At 44.7% G+C, this 23,071-nt stretch overlaps 1 protein-coding gene across 2 annotated transcripts in view; it reads right to left on the bottom strand.

The window, feature by feature from the left end:
• The window catches only part of hip1rb (huntingtin interacting protein 1 related b), a 29,805-nt gene extending 8,785 nt beyond the window's left edge, over nt 1–21,020 (bottom strand). Inside the window, exons 1-16 of one of the 2 annotated variants that reach the window (XM_042101177.1) lie at nt 20,543–21,020; nt 8,805–8,868; nt 8,306–8,448; nt 7,936–7,992; nt 7,679–7,765; nt 6,651–6,727; nt 5,471–5,532; nt 3,559–3,699; nt 3,251–3,308; nt 2,627–2,702; nt 2,360–2,521; nt 2,006–2,058; nt 1,830–1,902; nt 508–691; nt 174–262; nt 1–59 (exon numbers count right to left, since the gene is read on the bottom strand). The exon at nt 1–59 is cut by the window's left edge and continues 58 nt beyond it. In XM_042101177.1, the coding sequence (XP_041957111.1) occupies nt 1–59; nt 174–262; nt 508–691; nt 1,830–1,902; nt 2,006–2,058; nt 2,360–2,521; nt 2,627–2,702; nt 3,251–3,308; nt 3,559–3,699; nt 5,471–5,532; nt 6,651–6,727; nt 7,679–7,765; nt 7,936–7,992; nt 8,306–8,448; nt 8,805–8,868; nt 20,543–20,626 (1,469 nt within the window). In that variant the 5' untranslated portion in view covers nt 20,627–21,020. Of the gene's footprint in view, nt 60–173; nt 263–507; nt 692–1,829; nt 1,903–2,005; nt 2,059–2,359; nt 2,522–2,626; nt 2,703–3,250; nt 3,309–3,558; nt 3,700–5,470; nt 5,533–6,553; nt 6,728–7,678; nt 7,766–7,935; nt 7,993–8,305; nt 8,449–8,804; nt 8,869–20,542 lie in introns of those variants that run through there. The other variant, XM_042101178.1, reaches the window with a different exon arrangement.
• Nucleotides 21,021–23,071: the final 2,051 nt, after the last annotated feature.

Genomic DNA, 23,071 nt, shown 5'->3' with positions numbered 1-23,071 from the left:
CTCTCCACTTCATCCTGAGTCTGCTGAGTGGCTGACAGCATCTTCACTGTATCAGCACTCTGGACACACACAAACACGTACACACACACACACACACACATTAATAAAGATATATTGCTGTGAATGCTAAAAGAGCAGCCCTGGTGGGCAGCAGAGGGTGACTCAGACACTACCTTCCTGAGGAGTTCTGCATGATGGGACACCAGCTCTGCGTGCTTCTCCTTCAGCTTGTTGTAGCGCTGCTCAGTGGCCTGGGCTTTCTCTGCAGAATGAAACACAGAGTCTTATGGCATATAATATAATAAACGTGTGTGTGTGTGTGTGTGTGTGTGTCCTCTGTGACCACAGTCTTTGTCAGACATTTTGTGTCTGCATGTTTATTAATCATCTTTGTGTGTCTGTGTGTGTGTGTGTGTGTGTGTGTGAGTGAGTGTGAGTGAGTGTGAGTGAGAGAGAGAGAGAGATAGAGAGAGAGAGATAGATAGAGAGAGAGAGAGAGATCCTTACTGTCGGCCTCGGTGAAAAGACTCTGCTGGACCTCGTGCTCGGCGTTGCGGCGGCGCGTATTCTCCAGCTCCATGCGCAGCTGCTCGTTCTCCAGCAGGGCGCGCTGTTTCTGCACCCGCTGTTCCTCCAGCTCCGCCTCCAGACTGTTGATCTGAGACTTGAGCTGTGTGATGTAACGCTGCGCCTACACACACATTCACACACACACAGAGGATGGTAAAAAAGGGAGATAGGGAACAACAGCAGAAAGACGAGGAGAGATGAGTGTGGAGAGAGTGGGTGTGGTAGAGAGAGAGAGAGAGAGAGAGAGGGAGGGAGGGAGGTAGGGAGGGAGAGAGGAAGCAGGGGCAGTCAGATGAGAGGAATGTTTCATCAGAGGAGTCTGTGGGTGGCTGCAGGATTTCAAATTTAGAACACATCAACACAGTTCCACACCTATTTACCAAACATGACTGAATCTAGAACTGACACACACATAACATTACTGCACTCCTCTCCAGTTCCTGAATCCTGTTCCATTGTTCCAGAAATGATACAGCACTTCAAAGACATCTATCTCTAATTACCTATTCATGTCCAACTCAGGAATTTAACAACAGTTTAGGCTACAGACCAGGAAAAAACACTCACACAAGGCTGAAAACGAACCATGACGCACACTGACTGACCGCCCACTACACACACACACATACACACCAAGTGGCAACGTTCTCATTCCAAGCCTTTGTGTTACATTCCACACTTTAGAGGCAAGGAATAGCCTGGTCAAATGAATATCTAAAACTCTTCCTCACACAAACACACACTCTTCCTCAAGCCAAACTCACAGCCAACCTGAGAAACTGACTGGACAATTCTAGGATGACTGTGTGTGTTTTTAAGGTGTCTGTGTGTGTCTGAAGTCAATATATGAAGAGTTCAGATGCAAAACCCTCTAAATCCGTCTGACCACTTTTCTTTTAAATGAGCATTTAAATTCAGGCTCCTATAGGTTTTTGCCTATAAATCGATATTTCAGACCAGGAAGAGAGTGGTATTTAGTGGGTTTAGAATTTAAATTATTTGATTAGCGTATACTATGTGTGGAGAGCATCCCCTCACCATCTTTGTCTCATTTTTGACATAGCTTGGCATTTAGAGGCTTTTGCATCTGAACCCTTCATATAATAATTATAATGTCAACACCAGTGGGCACCAGGTGAATCAATTTATATGTTTGCAGCAGCTAGCTGTTAGTGCACACTGCTGTGTCCGTCCGTGTTCTCTCTCTCTCTCTCTCTCTCTCTCTCTCTCTCTCTCTCTCTCTCTGTGTGTGTGTGTACCTCGCCTTTGATCTTCTCCAGCTCTGCTCGTAGCAACTCGATCTCCCGTTTCAGGCTTTCAATCTGAAGGTCCCTGTAGGTGCACACAAACAGACACGTGTGTGTGTGTGTGTAAGTATCACAATTAATACTGTTTTCTTTCTATTAAAGAATCGTTGAGATAAATAATCCTCTACCTGTCATCAAAGCCGTTATTGGGGGGACCAAACGCCTGGTCAAATATGTCCACCTGTTGGAGGGAGAAAAAAAGACAGCAGCCATTACAAGCCAGCCTCATTTGTAGTGTAGGAAATGAGATTGTGTCATTTGAGTCTGTCAAAATAGACACAAATCTGTCTGCTGAAGTGACTGAGTGAATATGAGCTTTGTCCTCATTTTGAAGAGACCAATGTTGTACTTTTAATTTTCCTCTTCTTTTCCACAGTAGCTTGTTGATAACCACCAGGGCTGCAAGGCTGTGCCCATCAGTGTGTGTGTGTGTGTGTGTGTGTGTGTGTGTGTGTGTGTGTGTGTGTGTGTGGCGGCCTTACCTGTGGCGGTGCTGCCATGCTAGTGGCCGGCGCGTCGCTGACGTCGATCAGGGGCTCTGGCTCGTCTTCCTCGGCCTCCTCAGGCTCTTCCTCGTCGGGGATCACCACCATGGGCTTCACGTGCTCCGCCAGAGCCGACGCACGCAGGAAGTTAGGAGGGGACTGCACACACGCACACAAAAGTGTTAAACATGAGCGATAATGGGAGTCTGTGTGTGTGTGTGTGTGTTTGTGTGTGTTTGTGTGCTTAAGCAAGTGAGCACTTACATCAGGCAGACGAGGAATCTGGATAAGCCTCTTGAAGAAGAGCATGTCTCTGGCCTTATTGAAGAAAGTCTTTAGGCTAAATAAAGAGTAGTCCACAAACAAATAAACATAAACAAAAATAAAATACTTCTAAAACAAAAACTAAATCAGCCAATGAACCAAACCCATTGGTTATTTGTAGTAGGCTGGCGTAAGGGCATATTTACTTTGAAATCTAAACTGTTGATATTTGTTGTTCATACATTGCTAATGGTAAACCTGAGGTGTTAAGTCCATTTTAATCTACATTAGCAGCTTCTCTGGCTTACATGGATCCTACTAGAGTCCATTCAAACAGTGCTGATCAGGTGGAAGTGCACACACAACACTTACACACACATAACTCTCCACACCCCTCACTCACACACTCACACACACACACACACACACACACACGGCCTCAGTCTCCCTCAGCACAGAACAGATGCACTCACAGTGATAGTATTATTGTCTCAGTGAGACTTTGACGTCTAACAGAGCTTTGCATGAGTGTGAGAAGCAGGAAGCATGAAAGGGTCAGGCCTTGGCAGACAACCAATCAATCAACAGAGTCTGTTCCACAGCAAAGGTCAATGGGTGGCTCACCTGTGAAACTGGTCCAGGAAGCGGTCTCTGTGGCCTTGCAGAGTATCTGCTGGCAAACCTGACACATAAACACACACACACGATAAAAGTGTTGGCCTTGCACAGATGTAGACACAACCACAAAAGCACACACACACACACACACACACACACACGATGATACTTCAATAGTTCAGGCTATAGTGGTAGTAGTAGTAGTGCAATAGTAATGTCTACTCCCATCCTCTACTCTAGTGGGGCTGTGTGTTAGTGACCCTGACCAGAGGGGGAGAGCAGAGGGCGCAGAAGAGGAGGAAGGGGTCACTCACAGGCGTGGAGCTTGAAGAGCAGCTTGACGGAGTAGTGGTACAGATGGCTGCAGTCCTGGATGACCTGGATGAGCGGAGCCAGCCGGCACTGACCCGAGGTCATCGTGGAGATGGCAATGGAGGTGTTCAGCTGCCGCAGTACTGCAGGTAGCACAGGCGGGGGAGGGAGACACACACACACACACACAATTAGCAGTTATTTGAAAATAATTTCAATAATATCATTCACACTGTTTGCATAAACATTATTTAAATCTATATCATGATTTATATCCACTATGACTTTATTTTAATCATTCATTGACCTGAGAACACTTCTCCTCATTCTGGTAGGACTGCATAAACAGAGAAACTGTATGTCTGTGATTGCGGGTTATTTAAATGTGTGTATGTGTGTACACGTCTAACACACACACACACACACACACACACAGTACTGCCCCTTTTTTCTCCAGTGCAGGGTGTTTGGCCAAGAGCAGCCCAGTGGCCGTGTCTGCTCCCAAGGGGGGATGGTGGTTGGCCGGGTGGAGCCGATGAGGACGTGGGCAGAGGGGGCAGTAGAGTGGGGCAGTAGAGCGCCTCGAGGTAGGTAGGAGTCGGACCATTACAGTCCAATCAGGAAATCCCCAACAGGAAGAGTCATTACAGACAGCCCAATCTGAGGTCTGATCAGCATACTGCGCCCGACTGCCTGATAGCAGCTTAGAGTCGGGATAAAACAACACTCACTAACTCTCCACTATGAGTCAACTAGCAGCTTAGAGTCGGGATAAAACAACACTCACTAACTCTCCACTATGAGTCAACTAGCAGCTTAGAGTCGGGATAAAACAACACTCACTAACTCTCCACTATGAGTCAACTAGCAGCTTAGAGTCGGGATAAAACAACACTCACTAACTCTCCACTATGAGTCAACTAGCAGCTTAGAGTCGGGATAAAACAACATTCACTAACTCTCCACTATGAATCAACTTACATACACCACACTGGCAGGGTCTGTACATGTCCTGTGGTCTCATAGCCTAGAAATCTAGACGCGCCCCTAGCAGAATTACATTTGCTGCCAGGGCTAGTCTAGCAACTCTCCGTTGGCTTGTGAGCTCCAGAAATCGAAACTCAATCAAGCCAATGAAATCGTGTATAGAGTCGTTAGGTGGGCTTAACATAATGATTGATGGCAGAGTTGCAACGGTTTGGCTTGAAGTCCCTGCTACTTGAAAACAAATAAGATGGATGTTGCTGCTGGCGAACAGTGTGACACGAGTTAAGCTTTTATTAAGTTGGCAAACGTTTGAACTAGCCAACTAGCTCCGCTGGTGGGAAACGCATGGGACTCATAGTGCTGCCGCTGTCCTATTGCGTGCAGAGGGAATTTGAAAGACAACTGATTATCCCGCCCCTCGGACTGAGCACTGCGAACGGTGAGTGCCCAGACCCTACATTTTAATGTGGGTCTGGCTCGTCAGGCTAGTGGTCTCACACATTCGTTTTGAAAAGGCGTACCAAAAAAATACTGAACTACTTAATGTTAGAATAGGTTGTTGAAGAAATGGCTACATGGGATAAATGGAATATGAATTAAATATATGCATATATCAAGTATGTGTTGAAAGTGTCATGTCACTGCCATCATGGAGAAATGTCAGGGTTTGTTGTGTAGATTGATGTTGTGTGACTGTTGTAAAATGGATGGATGAATTAATGGGTGGACATACAGATGATTGCAGGAGTAGTAAAAAACCACTTGATAAATGGATGTCTGAAGAAAAGGGTGGACAAGTGGTAGATGAGCGGATGGACGGATGGACGGATGGGCGGGTGGATGGATGGATGGATGGATGGATGGATGGATGGATGGATGGATGGATGCTGCCAGAGGCTGAGATGCTGAGTGTGGCGTGTCACTCACCTGCTTCTGCTACCCTCAGCTCTGCATCCATGTAGTCAAACACCTCCACCGTCAGCTGGAACCTGGGGGAAACAAACATGACTCAGCAATGCAACACTTATACACACACATTTGTACACCCACTCACAGACGCAAACACACACACACACACACACACACACACACACACACACACACACACACACACACACAACTTACCACAGGGCCCTAATTATCTTTATCAAAGTAAACATTATAAATCAACTAAAAATACTATACACCATGCCACAAAGCATTACTTAACCCTGTCTAGCCATGATTTCAGCACCAAGCCATGAGTTCATGCAAATACAAACACACACACACACGTACGCACACCATCTCTAAAAACTTCCTCCACCCTCTGACTGCAGCTGGCCTGGGTTTCACTTCTGGGTGTGGAGTGTGTCCCTGCAGCAGTGGGCGGTCTGGGCCACCTGTGCTGAAGACCTCTGCTCTGCTCTGGCCCTTTTCTCAGACTCTGGCCGGTGACGGCAGCTCTATTACTGAAAGCCGAGATGACACACGAGCTGCTGCCTCTCTGGACTACACACCCTACCTACAGGGAACGCTTACAAAGAGGAGAAATCCAACCTGCCATCCTTTCTCCCTCCCTCCCTCTTTAGTGCCCTGTATTCCCGCAGTTCCTTTGCCTCCATCCCTCACCTAACCAAGGTTTAGACACTGATTTTGCTACATTTCTTTAGCTATGAGGTAAATACACAGGGGAGGGCTATACATGGGAATGCACAGGAAATTGCTGTATAGTATAATATTACATTACATTATATTACATTTGGCTGATACATTTTTAACCAAAGCGAACACGATAAGACAGTTTAGGCTTTTTAAAACAATTCTCCCAACAATTCTAGAACAATTTAAAACTATTTAAAGTTAGAGTACAATAAAAAGTGCATCAGTGAGTGCTGTTTTTATACAGTAAGGTGTAAGGTGATAAGTCCTAGAATTGGCAAGGCCAGTTGTAGTGCTATAGTGATATAGCCATTTCTGTGATGATGACTAACTGAGGTGGAGAAACCAAATGAGCTACACTATAACCACCTGCTCCTTCATGGATTTTGTGTGTTTTGCTGTACAGGCTCAGGGTGGGTTCAGCACACCAACGCCACAGGACCAAGGGAGAGCCAGAGGTACATACACGTTGTTGATGTCTGTTCCTGCCGTCCGCTCAAAAACTTCATCCGTGGCCTCTAGGTTGGTGCGGATGTCAGCGTGCTACAGAGGAAAACGGAGTGACAGAGAGAAAGAAAGAGAGAGAGAGAGAGAAACAAGGAGAAATAGTGAGACTGCACTTCAAACACTGGCATGTTTAGAGCTTCTCTGGCCCTCACATCCTCTCCTCTCCTCTCCTCCTGGTCTCTTTGTCTGTAGAATGCTCCTCCTCCTCCTCCTCCTCCTCAAAACAGCTCCAAGCACACAGCCGCTTCAAACACGGCCCGACGTATCCGCACCACAGCACTCAGGATGTTTCTAGTAATTTCTCTGGTGCCCCACTGTGATTGGAGGACACCTCCCACAGCCCTTCAGTAGGGCACAGTACAACTGAGGAGTGCTGGGCACGAGGGGAGGCTGGTGGGGGAGGGGCGGAGTTAACTCTTAGCCTGAAGTGGAATCATTTCCATACTGTCCTCATACAACCTTGGGTGTGTTAGACACTTCATACATAGCAGAAAAGTTTAAGAAATCTGCCTTTGCAATAGATGAATTATTTCCAGAAATGTTGTACTATCAGCTGTTTTTCTCCATGCTGAAAAAAGGTTGGGCTGCTTAGACAGAAAGTGAATTGAATATGTGCTGACTGACTCCTGATCCAAAAAAAATGCAGAGGGCTTGGGATCAAAGGTGTGTCTAACTGGTTTGATATCAAGGGTTTACAAGAGCATAAATCTAAAACTAGAAAAGAGCTGCTGACATCCATACTGACAGACAAGATACCATATCAGCACCACAAGCATCACAAGTCACAGGATCATAACATCATATGGGCACTGGGCATCTTGCTAGTCAAGATTATACTGGGGACTTGAGTTCCAATCCCATGACTGGTGGTAATGACTCTTTAATGCGTACCCACTGCTGATGCAGTAACGCTCACCACAGTGAACACAAACCAAAACTGTTCCTGGACCAGTGGCTCCAGGATGGGAGTGTGGGTGGGGCTCTCACCTTGGTGTGGAACTCCATTTTGGTGATCAGGAGCTTGGAGTAGAGGGAGACCAGTTGACCGTAACCATGGCGGTCCCTCAGGTTTCCCTGTGAAAGAAAAAAATGGAGGTCAATCACAACAGTAGAGGGGCAAGGACAACATACATGAGGGAGCGTCTCATCTCCACATTTGGCAGGTAAACAACATGCACGCACACACACACGCACGCACGCACGCACGCACGCACACACACACACACACACGGTCAGAAACTCACCCACATTACTCCTACTTCCACAATACTGCTGTGATGCCTCATGCAATCTTGTAAACTCTGGAGGACAGGGAGAGAAGCGTTATCATGGATACAGAGAGAGAGAGAGAGAGGGGGGGGGGGGGGGAGAAAGAGGGGGAGGGATAGAGAGAGAGAGAGAGAGAGACAGAAACAACAAAAAGAATGAGTAGGGAAGAGAGAGACAAGGTAAGAGAGGTAAGCTAATACGTATTAATGCGTTTTCAGATGATGTAGAAGAGAATGTTCTGAAAAAGTGAGGTAAGAAAAGAGAGGGTACGAGAGAAGGGAGAGGGTACGAGAGACGGGAGAGGGGGGCGAGAGAGACGGGAGAGGGAGGCGAGAGGCGGCGTACGTTCTGGTGTCCATCTCGTAACACTTTGTGGAGCACGTGGCAGAACTTCCAGCTGAGGATGGCACTGGAGTGCAGTGGGAGGCCCAGAGCGTAGGACCAGAAGGTGAAGGCCCCCTTCTCCCTGTGCGTCCCCAGGATGATCCCTACACACAGCGTCAAGGAAACCAGCACAAACACACACACACACACACACACAAGTACACCAACACACACCCCCTCACAAGCTACACACCTGCACAGATACAAAGGGAGGAAGAGAAACTGAAGAAGGACTAAAAGTCTAAATCCTTCAAGACCACTAAAAATAGCAAGACAAAGGCAGAAAGAAAATAATTTCCCAACAGCATGTTAACACAAACATCCTTTTCACTGCTATTGACTCATAATGTGATGCATGTCTGTGAGGCCGTGTGTGTGTATGTGTATGTGTGTGTGTGTGTGTGTGTGTGTGTGTGTGTGTGTGTGTGTTTTTGCAGGCTCATGTTCCTCTGAAGGATACTGCGGGCATGTTTCTCCTTCACCGGCGTCTCTGTGGAGGTGATGGCTTTGCTGATGCTGCTGAGCTGATAGAGAGATAGAGCGATAGAGAAAAGAGAGAGTGAAAGAGAGAGAGAAAAGAGACAAGAGAGGTTAGACTTGTCTAGCCAGCTCAGGGGTCAGCAGACGCAGAGTGTTTCATGTGTAAACAAACACACCCCATGTGAGTCAGAAGAGACACCTCAATTACACCTTAGCACAGTAATCGCATCAAAATAAATCAACTAACAAACAAATAAATAAATAAATAAATAAATAAATAAATAAATAAATACATACATAAACTACCTAATTAACCTACCGTAATACAGTATACATGACTTCCCATCTAAGATTGACCATTTACTTAGAAGATTTCTTCCAAGGTCACAAAAATGACAGACATGTGGTAGGGTAGGGTATAAATTATAACCGTGTGCTCAATTAATAAATCAGTAAATGAAGCCCATGTTCTTTGGTCTGCTGGCATCTTGTTCTACCAGCTACAATCAAGGAAACACATATTTTTTCCGGTTGAAATCGGAAAGCATACTGTGTCATACTGCCACTGAGGATCTCACATTCTTGACATAGTGTGAGAGCCGACATCACTGATAACACACCAGCCTCCACACCCACATTAAAATACAACCTCAGGTTAATGGGCCTCTCCCAACTGCAGGTTGCCTATGGCCAGTCTAAAAGGGTAAGAAATATGACTCATCTCAGTTGCCAACTTCAGTTTGAACAGTTCAGTTTGGAACACTGCTAAATGTCCTGAAGTCCTGGTGCATTAAGACATGTTGAGCGATACAGAAAAAGTGATCAAAACAACATGCACAGATCAGGCAGCAGGCTAATGGTCAAAGCTGCTGGTCTTGGCTGCTTTGATTATTTGGGTGTGGCCAGGGAGAGACACACACACACAGGGCTGGACTGGGACAAAAAAAATCAGCCATGGCATATTTGGCCCAAGTGACCTTCCAATCAGTCAGGCACAACCACTAATACACAATTCTGCACATAATCGTACAAATACAAACAATTGTAAAAGAGGCTCTGCTAGAATTCAAAGTATAATGTCAAATTATTCAATAAAACTATACAATCCTAAATTGGTAGCAGCACCAAACAATTACTGTATGTGTAAAGAGCTAAACTGTGTGAGGCCTAACTGTAATCTATTACATCTTATAGGATATATATATATATATATATATATATATATATATATAGGACAACTTAAACCTAACACAAAATAAATATAGACTTTTAAATATTGCCTGTTGCTGTAAATATAGGGTTCCTACAAATGTAAGTTCTATGACAAATGTTCTATGACTTTTCCCTGACTTTCATGACAGAAAAACCTGAAGTTTCATAACCAATGAATGCTACATCTTTCTATCTTTTAAAGCTGGAAATGAATAAATGACCATTATCGTTACTGGCTGCTTAAGTGGTTGTGGTTAGCCCTACCTTGTCTTTTCAATGCCCATTCATTAATTTCCAGCTCTGCTTCATCTACATCTCCTTCATCTCCTTCATCTCCTTCAAGTTCAACCTGTTCCTGACAGGGTATTTGCAATATTAAATAGTTGAAGCTTCTGCATTGGTGTTATTTTTTTTGCACCACTGGTACCACCGGCCTCTGCCCTCCGCATCTTCAACGTATTCAACGCTAGGCTACTTCGAGTAAAAATGTGGTCTCTTAATTTTGAATATGACAACACATTTGAATGTCACTCAGCAACCGTAGGATGACATCAGAAAAATGTGCAGTGCTCTCTTCATTTTTTTTCAGAGCTATAAATAGAAAGCAGATATCCTTAGCCATATAGTCCTAATCCATGAATAGGCTCATGGTAGTTGTAGTACATTAAGCAAGCTCTTTTGTCCAAAGTGATTTACATACCATGTAATACACAATGTATAGTACTCCAGTCTTACTTAGAGAAACATACAAACAGAAATCCTCATAGGTGATAAATAGTCATATTGGTCTACAGTATTGGTATACAGTAGCTACAGTAAACACAAGCTTTCCCGTTTTTAGTCCAAGCAGCACTCTGCACTCTGTTGAATGGGTGACCCCTCTGTCGTTCGCTGCAGTAAAGTGATGCACAGCTTCACCAAGAATGACTGTGAGGCCTAATGAAACATCTCTTCATCAGCACACTGCTTCAGCCTCCAGGAGAAAAGAGTCAGGGAACACTCCTTCAGGAGGATAACGTCCAGCAGTTTAGTCTTGACCTCTGTCTTAGTGGCTGAGGGAGTACAGGAGAATGACAGGCACTATGGGTTTCAGAAAGAAAGACGTCAGGCAGGAGTGTCCATGGCTTTCTGCACTACACACAGTGAGCACAAAACACACCACTGGAACAGAACCATCTGAACCAAGAAAAGCAAACTCAAAACACAACCACACACAAGCCCAGCTTCTCCCTCTGACTCAGACATTCACATATGCACTCACACACTCATGCACACATAGTCACACTCACTCTGAAAATAGCCTCTAATTAAAACTGCCCCAGTAAAGCATAAAGCTCAAAACTGACCTAGCTGTCTGAGCTATCAGACCCCATACAAACTAAAACACAAAAAGATGCCAATTGTTCATAAAAGGAAACAGCACAAGAGCTGTTACAGCCGCTTTCGGCATCCCATTCTGCATAGAGCACCAGCATCCCATTCTGCATAGAGCACCAGCATCCCATTCTGCATAGAGCACCAGGAGCGGCATCCCATTCTGCATAGAGCACCAGCATCCCATTCTGCATAGAGCACCAGCATCCCATTCTGCATAGAGCACCAGCATCCCATTCTGCATAGAGCACCAGGAGCGGCATCCCATTCTGCATAGAGGAGCGGCATCCCATTCTGCATAGAGCACCAGCATCCCATTCTGCATAGAGCACCAGGAGCGGCATCCCATTCTGCATAGAGCACCAGCATCCCATTCTGCATAGAGCACCGGCATCCCATTCTGCATAGAGCACCGGCATCCCATTCTGCATAGAGCACCAGGAGCGGCATCCCATTCTGCATAGAGCACCAGCATCCCATTCTGCATAGAGCACCGGCATCCCAACACTGCATAGTTAGGAACTGGAACTCTATGATTAGGAAGATCTGGGGGTATTTTACACAACAAGATTATAGAATGAATTAGCTGAATTAATTAATTATCCAGGGCACACGTTTTAACATGTAATGGTCCATTCAGATTTCAGTGTTCTCTGGACTGACCCACTGTTCTGGAATCAGTATAAAGTACTGTAAGTCTTGTAGCGTAGTATGTAGTCAGGTCAATATGTAGTCTGGATCTGATGTACAATGCCTGTTCCTGACAACATTCTTCCATTCCTCAATAAGTGAGCATTTACATCATGTTTGTCTACGTGTATGAATGTGCATGTGGGAGGAACTGTAATTGAGGAGGAACTGTGTGCATGACTGCTAATGGTTCATTCATGCAGATCTCCATTCAACTACCCTTCCCCTACCTCCTGTCTATTGCTCTACATGCTGCATATATAAACTCTCTCTCACACACCTCCCCGATGAGCAAACCGAAGTATTCACATTAGAAACACAATTTGGCTGTCACAGTCACTCCACAGCCAAACAACACACAGCGACACAGACAGACAGAAACACAGACACACAGACACAATCTCTCAATCTCCAATCTTCAGAAAAAACACACTGTCAAACTCACTGACTAACTGACAGAGACAGTAACAAACACCTGTTGTCTACTTCCCTCAAATCCCAATTCCAAAAAATGACAGACATACACCCACACATATGAGCAAATAATACAGAGGCATATACACATTCTCATCTCCAACTATGGTGAAGTTAAGGCCCCTCATCAAGACAGCAAATAGGTCAAAAAAGTGATGAGGACAGAGGTACAGGAAAGGTACTGACGAAAAAGGAGAGAGAAAAGACAGCGCTCCAGAGTTCTAGAGACAGCGCTCCAGAGTTCTAAAGACAGCGCTCCAGAGTTCTAAAGACAGCGCTCCAGAGTTCTAAAGACAGCGCTCCAGAGTTCTAGAGACAGAACAGAAGAGAAGGCCATAGCGAGAGAGGAGTCTCGGTGGGGCCGGAGGCTCATTAGTGGCTGTGGCGTGGGTAGAGGTATGGGCGGCTGGCACTGAGGAGGGGGAAGGGGACGGATCTGGACCAGAAGCCCAGGACAATGTGGGGATTGTGGGGAGAGAAAGGCAGTGGAGCTGGGCAGTGGGACGGGGCCTGGAGCTCAGCCAGACACTGGCACTGAGAGGATGACAGATGGCCAGCGAACCCCACTGCTACAGGCAGACCAGCCATCCGTCAGAGAGAGAGAGAGAGAGAGAGAGAGAGAGAGAGAGAGAGAGAGAGAGAGAGAGAGAGAGAGAGAGAGAGAGAGAGAGAGAGAGAGAGAGAGAGAGAGAGAGAGAGAGAGAGAGAGAGAGAGAGAGACAGAGAGAGGGGAGGAAAAGCATGTGAGAGAGAGGAGAGAAATAGAAATGGTCAGTGGGTATTGGGACAAAAAGGAAAAAGATGGACAGGAGGTGGATGCGTGAGCGCGGGCTGAAGGCCGAGGGCTGAGGGTGCCAATGAGGAGCACAGAGAGAGGGAGAGAACGAGAGAGATGGCATAGGGAGTGAGCGCGAGAGAGAGCTGGGGGAAGGGCGAAGGAAAAGAGGGCAGAGGAAGAAAAGAGAGGATAAGAGGGGGGGGGCTGGTCTCACATGACCCTGAACCGGTTGAGCAGGCCGCCTTGCTGTAGCAGGCACACAGCAGCAGGCAGCAGGCAAACACTTTTCCTACATCACTGCTGGTTCCCATTCATTTCACCTGCACTTCACCCAATACATCAGACACACACACACACACAATCTCTCCTGCCTACACACACAATCTCTCCTGCCTACACACACAATCTCTCCTGCCTACACACACACAGCATACAAAGATAACAAGGCACAACTGATAAGGGAAATAAGCAGGTCACATTGGTCTTTATCTGCTAACAGCACATGGTAGCCCGAGACAGCTGTACTTTCAGAGTCAGACTAACAAGCAGATGGTCTTAACTGGAAGTTAAGTGGGCCAGACATGCTCACCCAGACAAATCTTACTACCAGCCTCTCCAATACAACGAACAACAGACGAATAAAGAGAGAGGTAGATAAAACAGGAAAGTGAGAGGGAAAAAAAAGAGATCACAAGACCATGAATAAGTCAGTGGGTCTTGGACAAGGATTGAGGAGGAAACTATGGCCCTTGGCCTACGTGAGGTTGACCTGCTTCGCCATCCAAAGGCCCCACTCCCAGCATGACTCAGCTCAGGTTCCCCGCCTTACCGGAATTTCACGGGCTTTCAGCAGCTGGTCCAGATGCTTTGACATCTCCCTGTAGCGATGAAGGCTAACCTCGAGAGGCTAACGGCTAACTGCTGTGAGCTATCAAGTAAGAGCTGAACGCATTAGCCTTGGAGCTATAAGTTAACAACTATGGGCTAACGTGCGGAGCACTCTGCACTCATCCACGGACCCCGAGCCTGTGTGTGAGTGAACAGCGCCTGTGCAGCCGATCTTTATTGTGCTCTCTTATCAGCTTAACTCAATAGACAAACCCCTACTCCAACTGTGCCAGTCAAGGTCAGACAACGGCCTGCGTAGATAGGTGTTACTGCTGCTTTAGCAGTAATTAGCAGCACTCAGGGGTAAATTCATACAGACAGAACCAAAAAGACACACATCTGGTTTTGATGAGGCTAGTGTATACACCAGCAGAACTTATCTGCTGATGATGGAGTCAGGCACATGGCAGAGGTTCAGCCACAAGGCTGGGCCACACAGTAGGCCTCTGCAAACACATACCTGCCCCATGCCCAAACAAAACAACAATACTTTCCTCCACACCCACAAAGCGAAACAAAAGCATTAGCGTGATATGGCAACAAGCAGGACTTGGTGAATATGGAGGACCTCTCTACCTAACAATGGAGGCTGTGCATGATTGAGAAAAAAAAAGATATAATTATGAACTTTACACTGGTTTTGTTGACAGATGAACTCCTGTAGATCTAAGCCTTAAAGTTCACTGGGTAATTCTGTAAACTATACTGAACTAAGCCATGAGGATTATCCAGGGAGACACCCTGGGATGGGTTCACACCCTGGCACCATGCTGTCAGAAGGAATCACAGGCTCCATTCACATTCAAGCCATTTAGACTGGAGTTCCCCAACACATGCCTGCTCATTTAGAGCTCATCAACACAGGCTAGATCTGCTCAGTGTGATCCACTGACACTTCAGACTCTTCGCTTGGCAGGTAGGCTAGTTCTACAGGGCACCTGAGGAAAACAAACCCAAAGACTTCTCCACAAAGCAGGAACTCTATGGATACGCACAGGCTTGGATACACGTAGACTGTTCACACCAACAATCACATCTGAGTCTGACTCTGACTCATGATGTGTGAGTCATGACTCAGGAGCTACTAAAAACCTATTAACAAAATATTATGCAATGTCTACAGACACAGATGACTTGAAGTCATACACCGAAATAAATTGGACCCACTGTTCTCCTCATGTCAGACCAGAAAGGAACAGAAAATGATACCCACCAACCTGCTCATTGCGTCTACCCTCTCAGGGCATCGATCTTTGCTGGTAAGCAGATTCCACACCTAAAAAGTGAACTTGCTCAGGTTGAAATACAGTAGAGTTTGGGGAGAGGAGGTGACCCATGAGGTCCCAGGGGGTACTGAGTTTCCATTCCCTCACATTCTCCACCACCACCACCTCTCTTCCTTCATACACAATGACCTCACATGGCAACTCACATGCTCAGGGGCCTCTACCAGTGTAGTGGATGGGTATCAATATGGGTACATACTGCATTTAATCATGTAGACACTTCTAGAGATCCACTGTAAATCACTGATGTCAAAGACCGCAAAGGAGAAGAATGGAATTCAGATGAAATTGTGTAACAGGGAAGCTGCTAGGCTAATTCTTACTCTAGTTATGATTGGTATGCTGTATGCACTTATCAACATAATGGTTGTTTCCATCTCTCACAAGGAGCTTCTCTCTCTTTCTCTTTCTCTCTTTCTCTCTCTCTCTCTGAAGCACTGACTGTCAGCTCCTTGCCCTCTGTTTAGTGGCGGGACTTGGTATCCATTACCCGCTGACAGTAGAGTGGGACACTGCTTCAGGGAATAACCTTGACATTGTTCCACGAAAACACATGCTCACACACAAACACACACACACACACACACACACACACCTTTCTGGCCTCTCCTTCAATGAAGGAAAATAATGCAAAGGACTCAAATGTCAAGGAGAAATAGCCATCAGCAAATTAAATCATTGTCTACAGCATTCTGAGATTGACTTGGCGAATGTCGTAACTCACTTTTCCTCATAGATCAGCCATAACCAGACCTGAGATCAGATAAAGTTGTAGATGACTCATCTGATTACATCTCTATATTACCTAAATATGGCTGAGTTGATAAGGTTACATCTGTCTCTGCAGTAAATTAGTGACAACTGGTTCAGACTAATGAAAGGGACATGCAGAGAGATCAATGTGTTTACAGAGAGAGGAATGCTGATGGAATGGCTGAGACTCAGCTGCCCAATGTTGCTCACTGTAAAGAAACTGTCAGTACTTTGTGTCTAAAACACATGAACAATACTGACCAAAAGGCACAACATCAACCTAATACTAACTGGTTCAGCCCTACGCCTATGTAAATTATTATAACACTGTGTTGATTCAACTCTGCTGTTCTTAGAGCTGCAGGAACGTCAAAGGCTCATCCCAGCACTGATGTCTGGCATGACCAGCACACCCATATATCCCGATGCGCTAATGTGGGCCGGCTAAAGTGCTGCGCCAGCAGTAGCTCTCAGAGGTCCTCCTCTCACACACTCCCTCTGAGGTCATTATCCACCACCTCCACCTCCCAACACACACACAAACACACACAGAAATGAGTACATACACTCTCTCTCACACACACACATACATACATACACACACACTTCCTGAGCTGGTAAGGAGAAAGGCAGAGGTCGACATGGAGAGACTGATAGACAGACAGACAGACAGACAGATAGACAGATAGATCAATGTCAGTGACCACTGAAAATCACTCACAGACATCCACTGTTTTACTGTGAGACTTGAGTAAAATGACTTCTACCACCTAATGACAGTAAATGGCAGCAATTGTCCACATCACATTTACAGCAAACACGCTTAGAGGCTTACGCCACACCGACTTTTGCAATCCTTTTAGGCCACAAATTACACAGTGTTGAAAGGGAAAAAACAGAGTGCGTGTGCTCTGTTTGTGAAAATGTATGAAAAAAGTACAAGATAATGGAAGCTCCTGTAATTCACCAACGGTGTAAGCAAGTTGACTGCTGTAAAACTGCTGACAATTACTGTTAAAGAACCATATTGGCCACACGTTAAATTCATGTCCAAGTTCAACACTCTACTGGTTATCATCTCTGTAGTTAGCAGCATTACTCTTTTACACTGATGTGTCATAAGTCATGTTCATCTCAGTAAACCGCGTCCAGTCAACAGGAAAGCAACCAGATCCCATAGCCTTACTCCAATGAACGACATCACAGCTAATTCACACAGCACTATCAGGCTTACACAACTGGACTGGACCAAAAGACATAGCGCTTGTTATAGCCACTAGCTGGGTGTATATTTAGAATTTAACATGTAATAGCCACTAGCTGGGTGTATATTAAGTTTTTTTTTCTAAATTTCTACCTCAATCTGGGTGTTGCAGATATTATCCATTGGTCATCTTTTCTTGGATTCTGTGACTAAAGTTGTAGGCTACATCACAGGACATGTTATGTTTGTTACTCAGTGCGCTTGGCTGAGTGAGCGAGATCGGTTTCTCTGTGTGCCTTTCTAACCTACTCTACATGTGAATAGGCCCTGAATCCCCACAGTCAATCCTGAAAACTTGAAAACACCACAGAGGAATCCAAAATGCAGTTAAACAGTAATGTCTATAAATACCATCTAAACAAATGCTACATCATGGTTGCTGGCAGATTCGGAACAAGAAGATAGACAACCATGTTACATTTCCTGACTAGATTAAATATGTGGCCTTAAACTATGTGATCTGTACATTATGTTGCTATAATCCTTGTGCTCTGGAAGGCTGTGGCTTAAATAAAAATCACAAGATCATTTTTTTTAAAACACTGCAAACTACTATCAGGACCACCGATACCGATACCACCGATACACATGTGATGCCCCTAATGTCAAGTCGATGCGACACTGAGAATACAACGTTGCTGGTGACGAGCACATGCTTCTGGAGTAAACTGGGCTCCCAACTCAGACACAATTTTTATTGCAACTTATAAAAAAATATATAAATGAGAGGACATTTAAGATCCATCATTTTTAAACAGCAATCCATCCTAATGACAGTACTGCTATTCATGTCCAGTGTTTCCCACATAATTGAATTGAGGTGGTTGGTTTGCAGAATTCCCTTGAATACAACAGTTTTGATCGATCGATCGATAGATCGATAGATCGATCGATAGATCGATAGATCGATAGATAGATAGATAGATAGATACTTTATTGATCCCCAGGGGAAATTCAAGAAATTAGCACAGTGTGGTTATGATGCTAACCAGATTTAGTGCAACCTGAAAAATCATTGTGTGGTGGTCAATGTTGATATTGTGGTATGCCGCCACAAATAAGTCAATGTATGGGGAAACACTGCCGTCTTTAAATCCCTTCGTACAGCACATATAGTAAGATGCTTTCCCCTCTCCAGACTTAACACAATGTAGCTATTACCATAGTTTCCCTCAGACTAACACATGCAGGTACAGAACGAAGGAGGAAACAGAGGGATGATGCCTTTGAACCTGCAGGATTTGGTGGACTTCATGCCCTTGTCCCTGTTCCTGTTTCCTCTCAACACTTCACTCCAAGTCTAGCTGCTTATAAATGCTGGAAATGCTGGAAATACTGGAAGGACAATGGACATGACAAAAATGGAGTGTGTGAGTGTGTGTGTGTGTGTGTGTGTGTGTGTGTGTGTGTGTGTGCGCGCGCTTCTGTGTATGCATATTTAATCACGACTACACTGAAGGGGCTTTTAAGCCTTCTTGTTGAACATAAACATTCTATAACCATTAAAGCCTTGCCCATCTGACTAGCCAACTGATGTTCCATTCATCTTCGGCCCTCTGGGGAGAATCAGACAAGCTACAGTATCTGCTCTAGTTTCAGTCAGGCAGGTAAGAATACCTGCTGAAGTTACCCTCTGTTTAAGGAAATTGATGGCACCTGAAGACACATTTCATATTTATGCAACACAATTCCCCTTTTTGATAGCATCTTCCAGATTACTTTTAAAATAAAAACCTGTCCGTTTGGTTATCTTTTAAAGAGGTCTGCAACAGACAGACAAAATGGTTAAAATCCATGTTAGTGAGCACTTCACCTTTGTCAAGATCATCTATCCTGACCGGTGTGACATATCAAAAGGAGGTGATTAAAATGCATGATTGTCACACAGATGTGACTAAAACTGGTCACAATAATAGGTCACTAAGGCACCATTTTTATCAATAGCACACTGCCGCTGATGTCAAGTTTGGGGGAGCAAAATTGTCATGCTGACATCAAGTCCACCATATCTGTGGTCCATGAACTGAATGTGGCGTAAAGGGACGTGCACTAAAAAGACATTTCTATTACTGTAAAAACTCTGCTTAAAAAAAAAGAAAAAAGTAGCCTAACTGTTCTCTTATGTCTGGAGCAGAATCCAACGCAAAATAATTCAGCAAGTCGATAATAAGGCCTCAGAGGATGCATTCGGTGGCGGAGGTACTGTATGGAGGAAAGGGGAACGTCGCTGAGCAATTGCCTAGGCTACTCACCTACCTCGGGGGGAAGAACGCGTCTGACCGGTTTTTATTTCGTTAGCATACATTGTCTCACGCAGCAGAAAATGGTTTGGCTTTTATTTTGTGAAATAAAACAGCATACTACAGGCTATAGCCTGCCTAGCGTTGTGGTTGCCCCATCTGTAATGTCAATTGGCTATTTTTCGTAGCCTCCAGCACGTTAGCCAGAGTCAAGCAAGCGCCAACGGAGTCTACTCTGAAGCAAGAGCCTATTACATGAACAGCAGCAGACTAAATGCAACAATATAGCCTATAGCTTCCTATAATACACCCAATTAGGAGGCAGACGTCAAAAGAAAGTATTTGGTTGTTGGCTACAGTGTAGCTAACTGGGATACATCCAGGCCGCCGCCGCAGAGTTCTAAACATCTACCTGACACCTGAGCTGTGGGAGATGCTGCTAGCCTACATAGGCCTACTGATAGGCTAGCTATACTTCTTTACCTGGAAGATGATGGGGCTGTTTCAACATAGGCCTAACGAAAGCCACATTCACCGTAGAACTAGTAAGAGACTAAACTGGTTTCTGTGATAGGCTACATTGAGGAATTATTTTCGGCTTCTTTTGACATACATTGTGAAGTAGTCTATAGCCTAGGACAGAATAAGCTAATCTATCGCACCCTGTAGGCTAAAGTTACTTATGGAATATCCTACTTCTATGAAATGCACAGTCACTGGAGCATTATTAAGCGAGCACAACGTAAGTGAACACCATACCTGCTGTCTTTCAAAGTGCTCTCTTTCCGCTCCCAAGTGAGTTTCCGTCCTTTTGCTTTTCACCCGCGAGTGTATGGAATTCATCCTTCTTAACTAGTTTGGATTCTGTGGCCTAAGAAGTTCACAATGTGTAGTTTAGGCTATATTTCTTGAAACGTTGCCGATCACTACGGAATGTAGGAAATCCACTCCTCAGAAAAAAATGCATACAAATAATAAGCAGCGCGTGAAATGCTTGGTAAAAACAACAGGGTAATCACGTATGACCAACGCCTTAATCCAAATGAAGACACTCAATGTATTTTAATCCACATTTCGGAACACGACCATTTCATCACCACATCAGACTGTTGAAGACCGCACATCCGCGAGGTCAATACAGAAAACTCCCAGCGTGTCCATGGTCCGACTATCCTCGCTTTCACTCGAGCCGCTCGAGAGAACACACTCGCGCTTGGCAACGGGAGTAGAAATCAAACGTCAGCTCAGTATTTCGCTACGTCATGCGTGATGTGCACTGTCACTGCCCTCCTAGCACACTGCAGCCTAGTATTGGAATGCAGGAATTGTATTACCGTATGTGGGCTACCTTTTATGGTGACACATTGATAGCCTAATAGCTTATCCAACCATAACAACTATGATTTAAAATTGCACTATTATTTACCTTTCCTCATGGTGAAAATATGCCAGAGGTTTTCTCATTTAGGTGCGTTTCACAGCTCCCTGTACCATCACCCAGCCTATTCCTTAATAATGGAACTGAGCTGGATTATGTCACTTAAAATTAGTTTTAGATTAATTTTGAACTCATCATTCTCGTTTGTAGTAGCTTCTGGCTTGTGACAAACAGATGCAGCATTCTTGGACTAAAAGTCTGTTTATTGCCACTGTCTGTATTTATGAACAGAGCTTGTGTTTTTATCATGAGGATTAAATCTTCCATTGGACACATCAGAGTGAGGCAGAGATTAAAAAACAGAGCCAGACTGAGTTGGGATTACTCAGGAGGCCGTGCCTTTATGCTATTGGTTATCCTGCCATGGCATGGTGCCTTGAAACAGTGCCTGGAGACCTCCTGAAGTGAAAACAAGTGCAAAAGCAAAATTGATCTCACAATCCCCATCAATCTTCACGCGTATGTTTGCATGTAAACATACAAGAGGATTAAAAGAAAAATGAGGAGAGCCCTATTTTTCAGACGGCCTATATCCTTATTCTGCCTGATCGGAAAGGAACATGAATGTGTTAGTGCAAGTTCACATGACTCAGGTTTCAAGCACCTTGATAGCATTTTTCAGATTCAACGTCATGAAAACATTACAACAGCATTCACCTCCAAATATTGTTCACTGTAAGTAAAATGTTGCAATATGAGGAGGCAAAATTACAGCAGATTAAAGCAAGTTTGCTACCATGCACAAAATAACTATGAGAGCAGGTAACTCAAACAGCAGTTATCACAATTCGGGAGGCACAGAGACAACACATGATTCATAATGTCAGGTCGAACAGGTCATGTCACGTGTTTCTGGTGACAATTGTGACAATGACTGAGTTCAGTTGGTATGGGGTGGACCACTATCCACACTGCCTCAGAGTAAATGTTGTTAACATTGATTAAAAAGATAATTTCACAGGACCTCTGGCTCAGATTTGATTAGGCATTGTTTGTTTGTTTGGCTGTTTGTTTTGCATTATGTTAGTCCTTGCCTGGGAGCCTGTCACACTCATGCAGTGGAACAGTCATCTGTAGGCTAATCTTGAATGGTGATATAATCTTTTGTAACTTCCTTCTACTCTCTGTCTTTCTGTTAGAACTCAGGAAATCATTGGAGACTTCCTCTGCATGCTTTGTGGAGCCCTGGCTACTTCATGTACAAAACTAGGCAACCTCATTTAATTAACACCTCCTTCAGTAAGAAACTGAAAAAACTAAACATATGACACCTCCTATAAGCGGTAGGTTGCCACCATCTCTGTCATGTGTTTTTTTACAATACAGATTAAAAACAGATGGGTCTGTTGACATTCAGCAACCACATTACCTGTCCAACAGCTGTGGGAATATAACTATAAAATATCTTTATTACAAGCAAAGCTGAGAGGCACCCCCAATTGCAACAGAAACAATATACACACAAAGGCATATCGAGCTGTGTGCATTCATTTAAGACACTGGTTTTTATTTGGTAGGTATTTTAATAAATATTAAAACTAAAAGCCGTTCATTTCCCAGCCCAGTTCTGATGAGCATAAAGCAGACCGGATACAACATGTCACAAGACTGTGGAAGGAGGAGCTGAAAGCACATGTCACACAGTCACCTGAAGCGTGCTGAACGACTGGCTGGGACAGATTGGAACATCTCTCCCAGGTGAACACATAAATCACAAACCCTCACCCCAGCTACTGGGCAGACTGTCTAACCATGAGATCAAGTTGATGAAGCATAGCCTACTAAGCCTGAGGAGATCATAATGGCAATCCAGCAGTAGTCACCATTGTGCTGAAAAAAAGAGAATAACT

Source organism: Alosa sapidissima, chromosome 8, assembly GCF_018492685.1.
Source record: "Alosa sapidissima isolate fAloSap1 chromosome 8, fAloSap1.pri, whole genome shotgun sequence".
Lineage (NCBI taxonomy): Eukaryota > Metazoa > Chordata > Actinopteri > Clupeiformes > Clupeidae > Alosa > Alosa sapidissima.
Note: the sequence above shows the minus strand (reverse complement) of the source record. Positions and strands in the feature narration are given on the sequence as shown.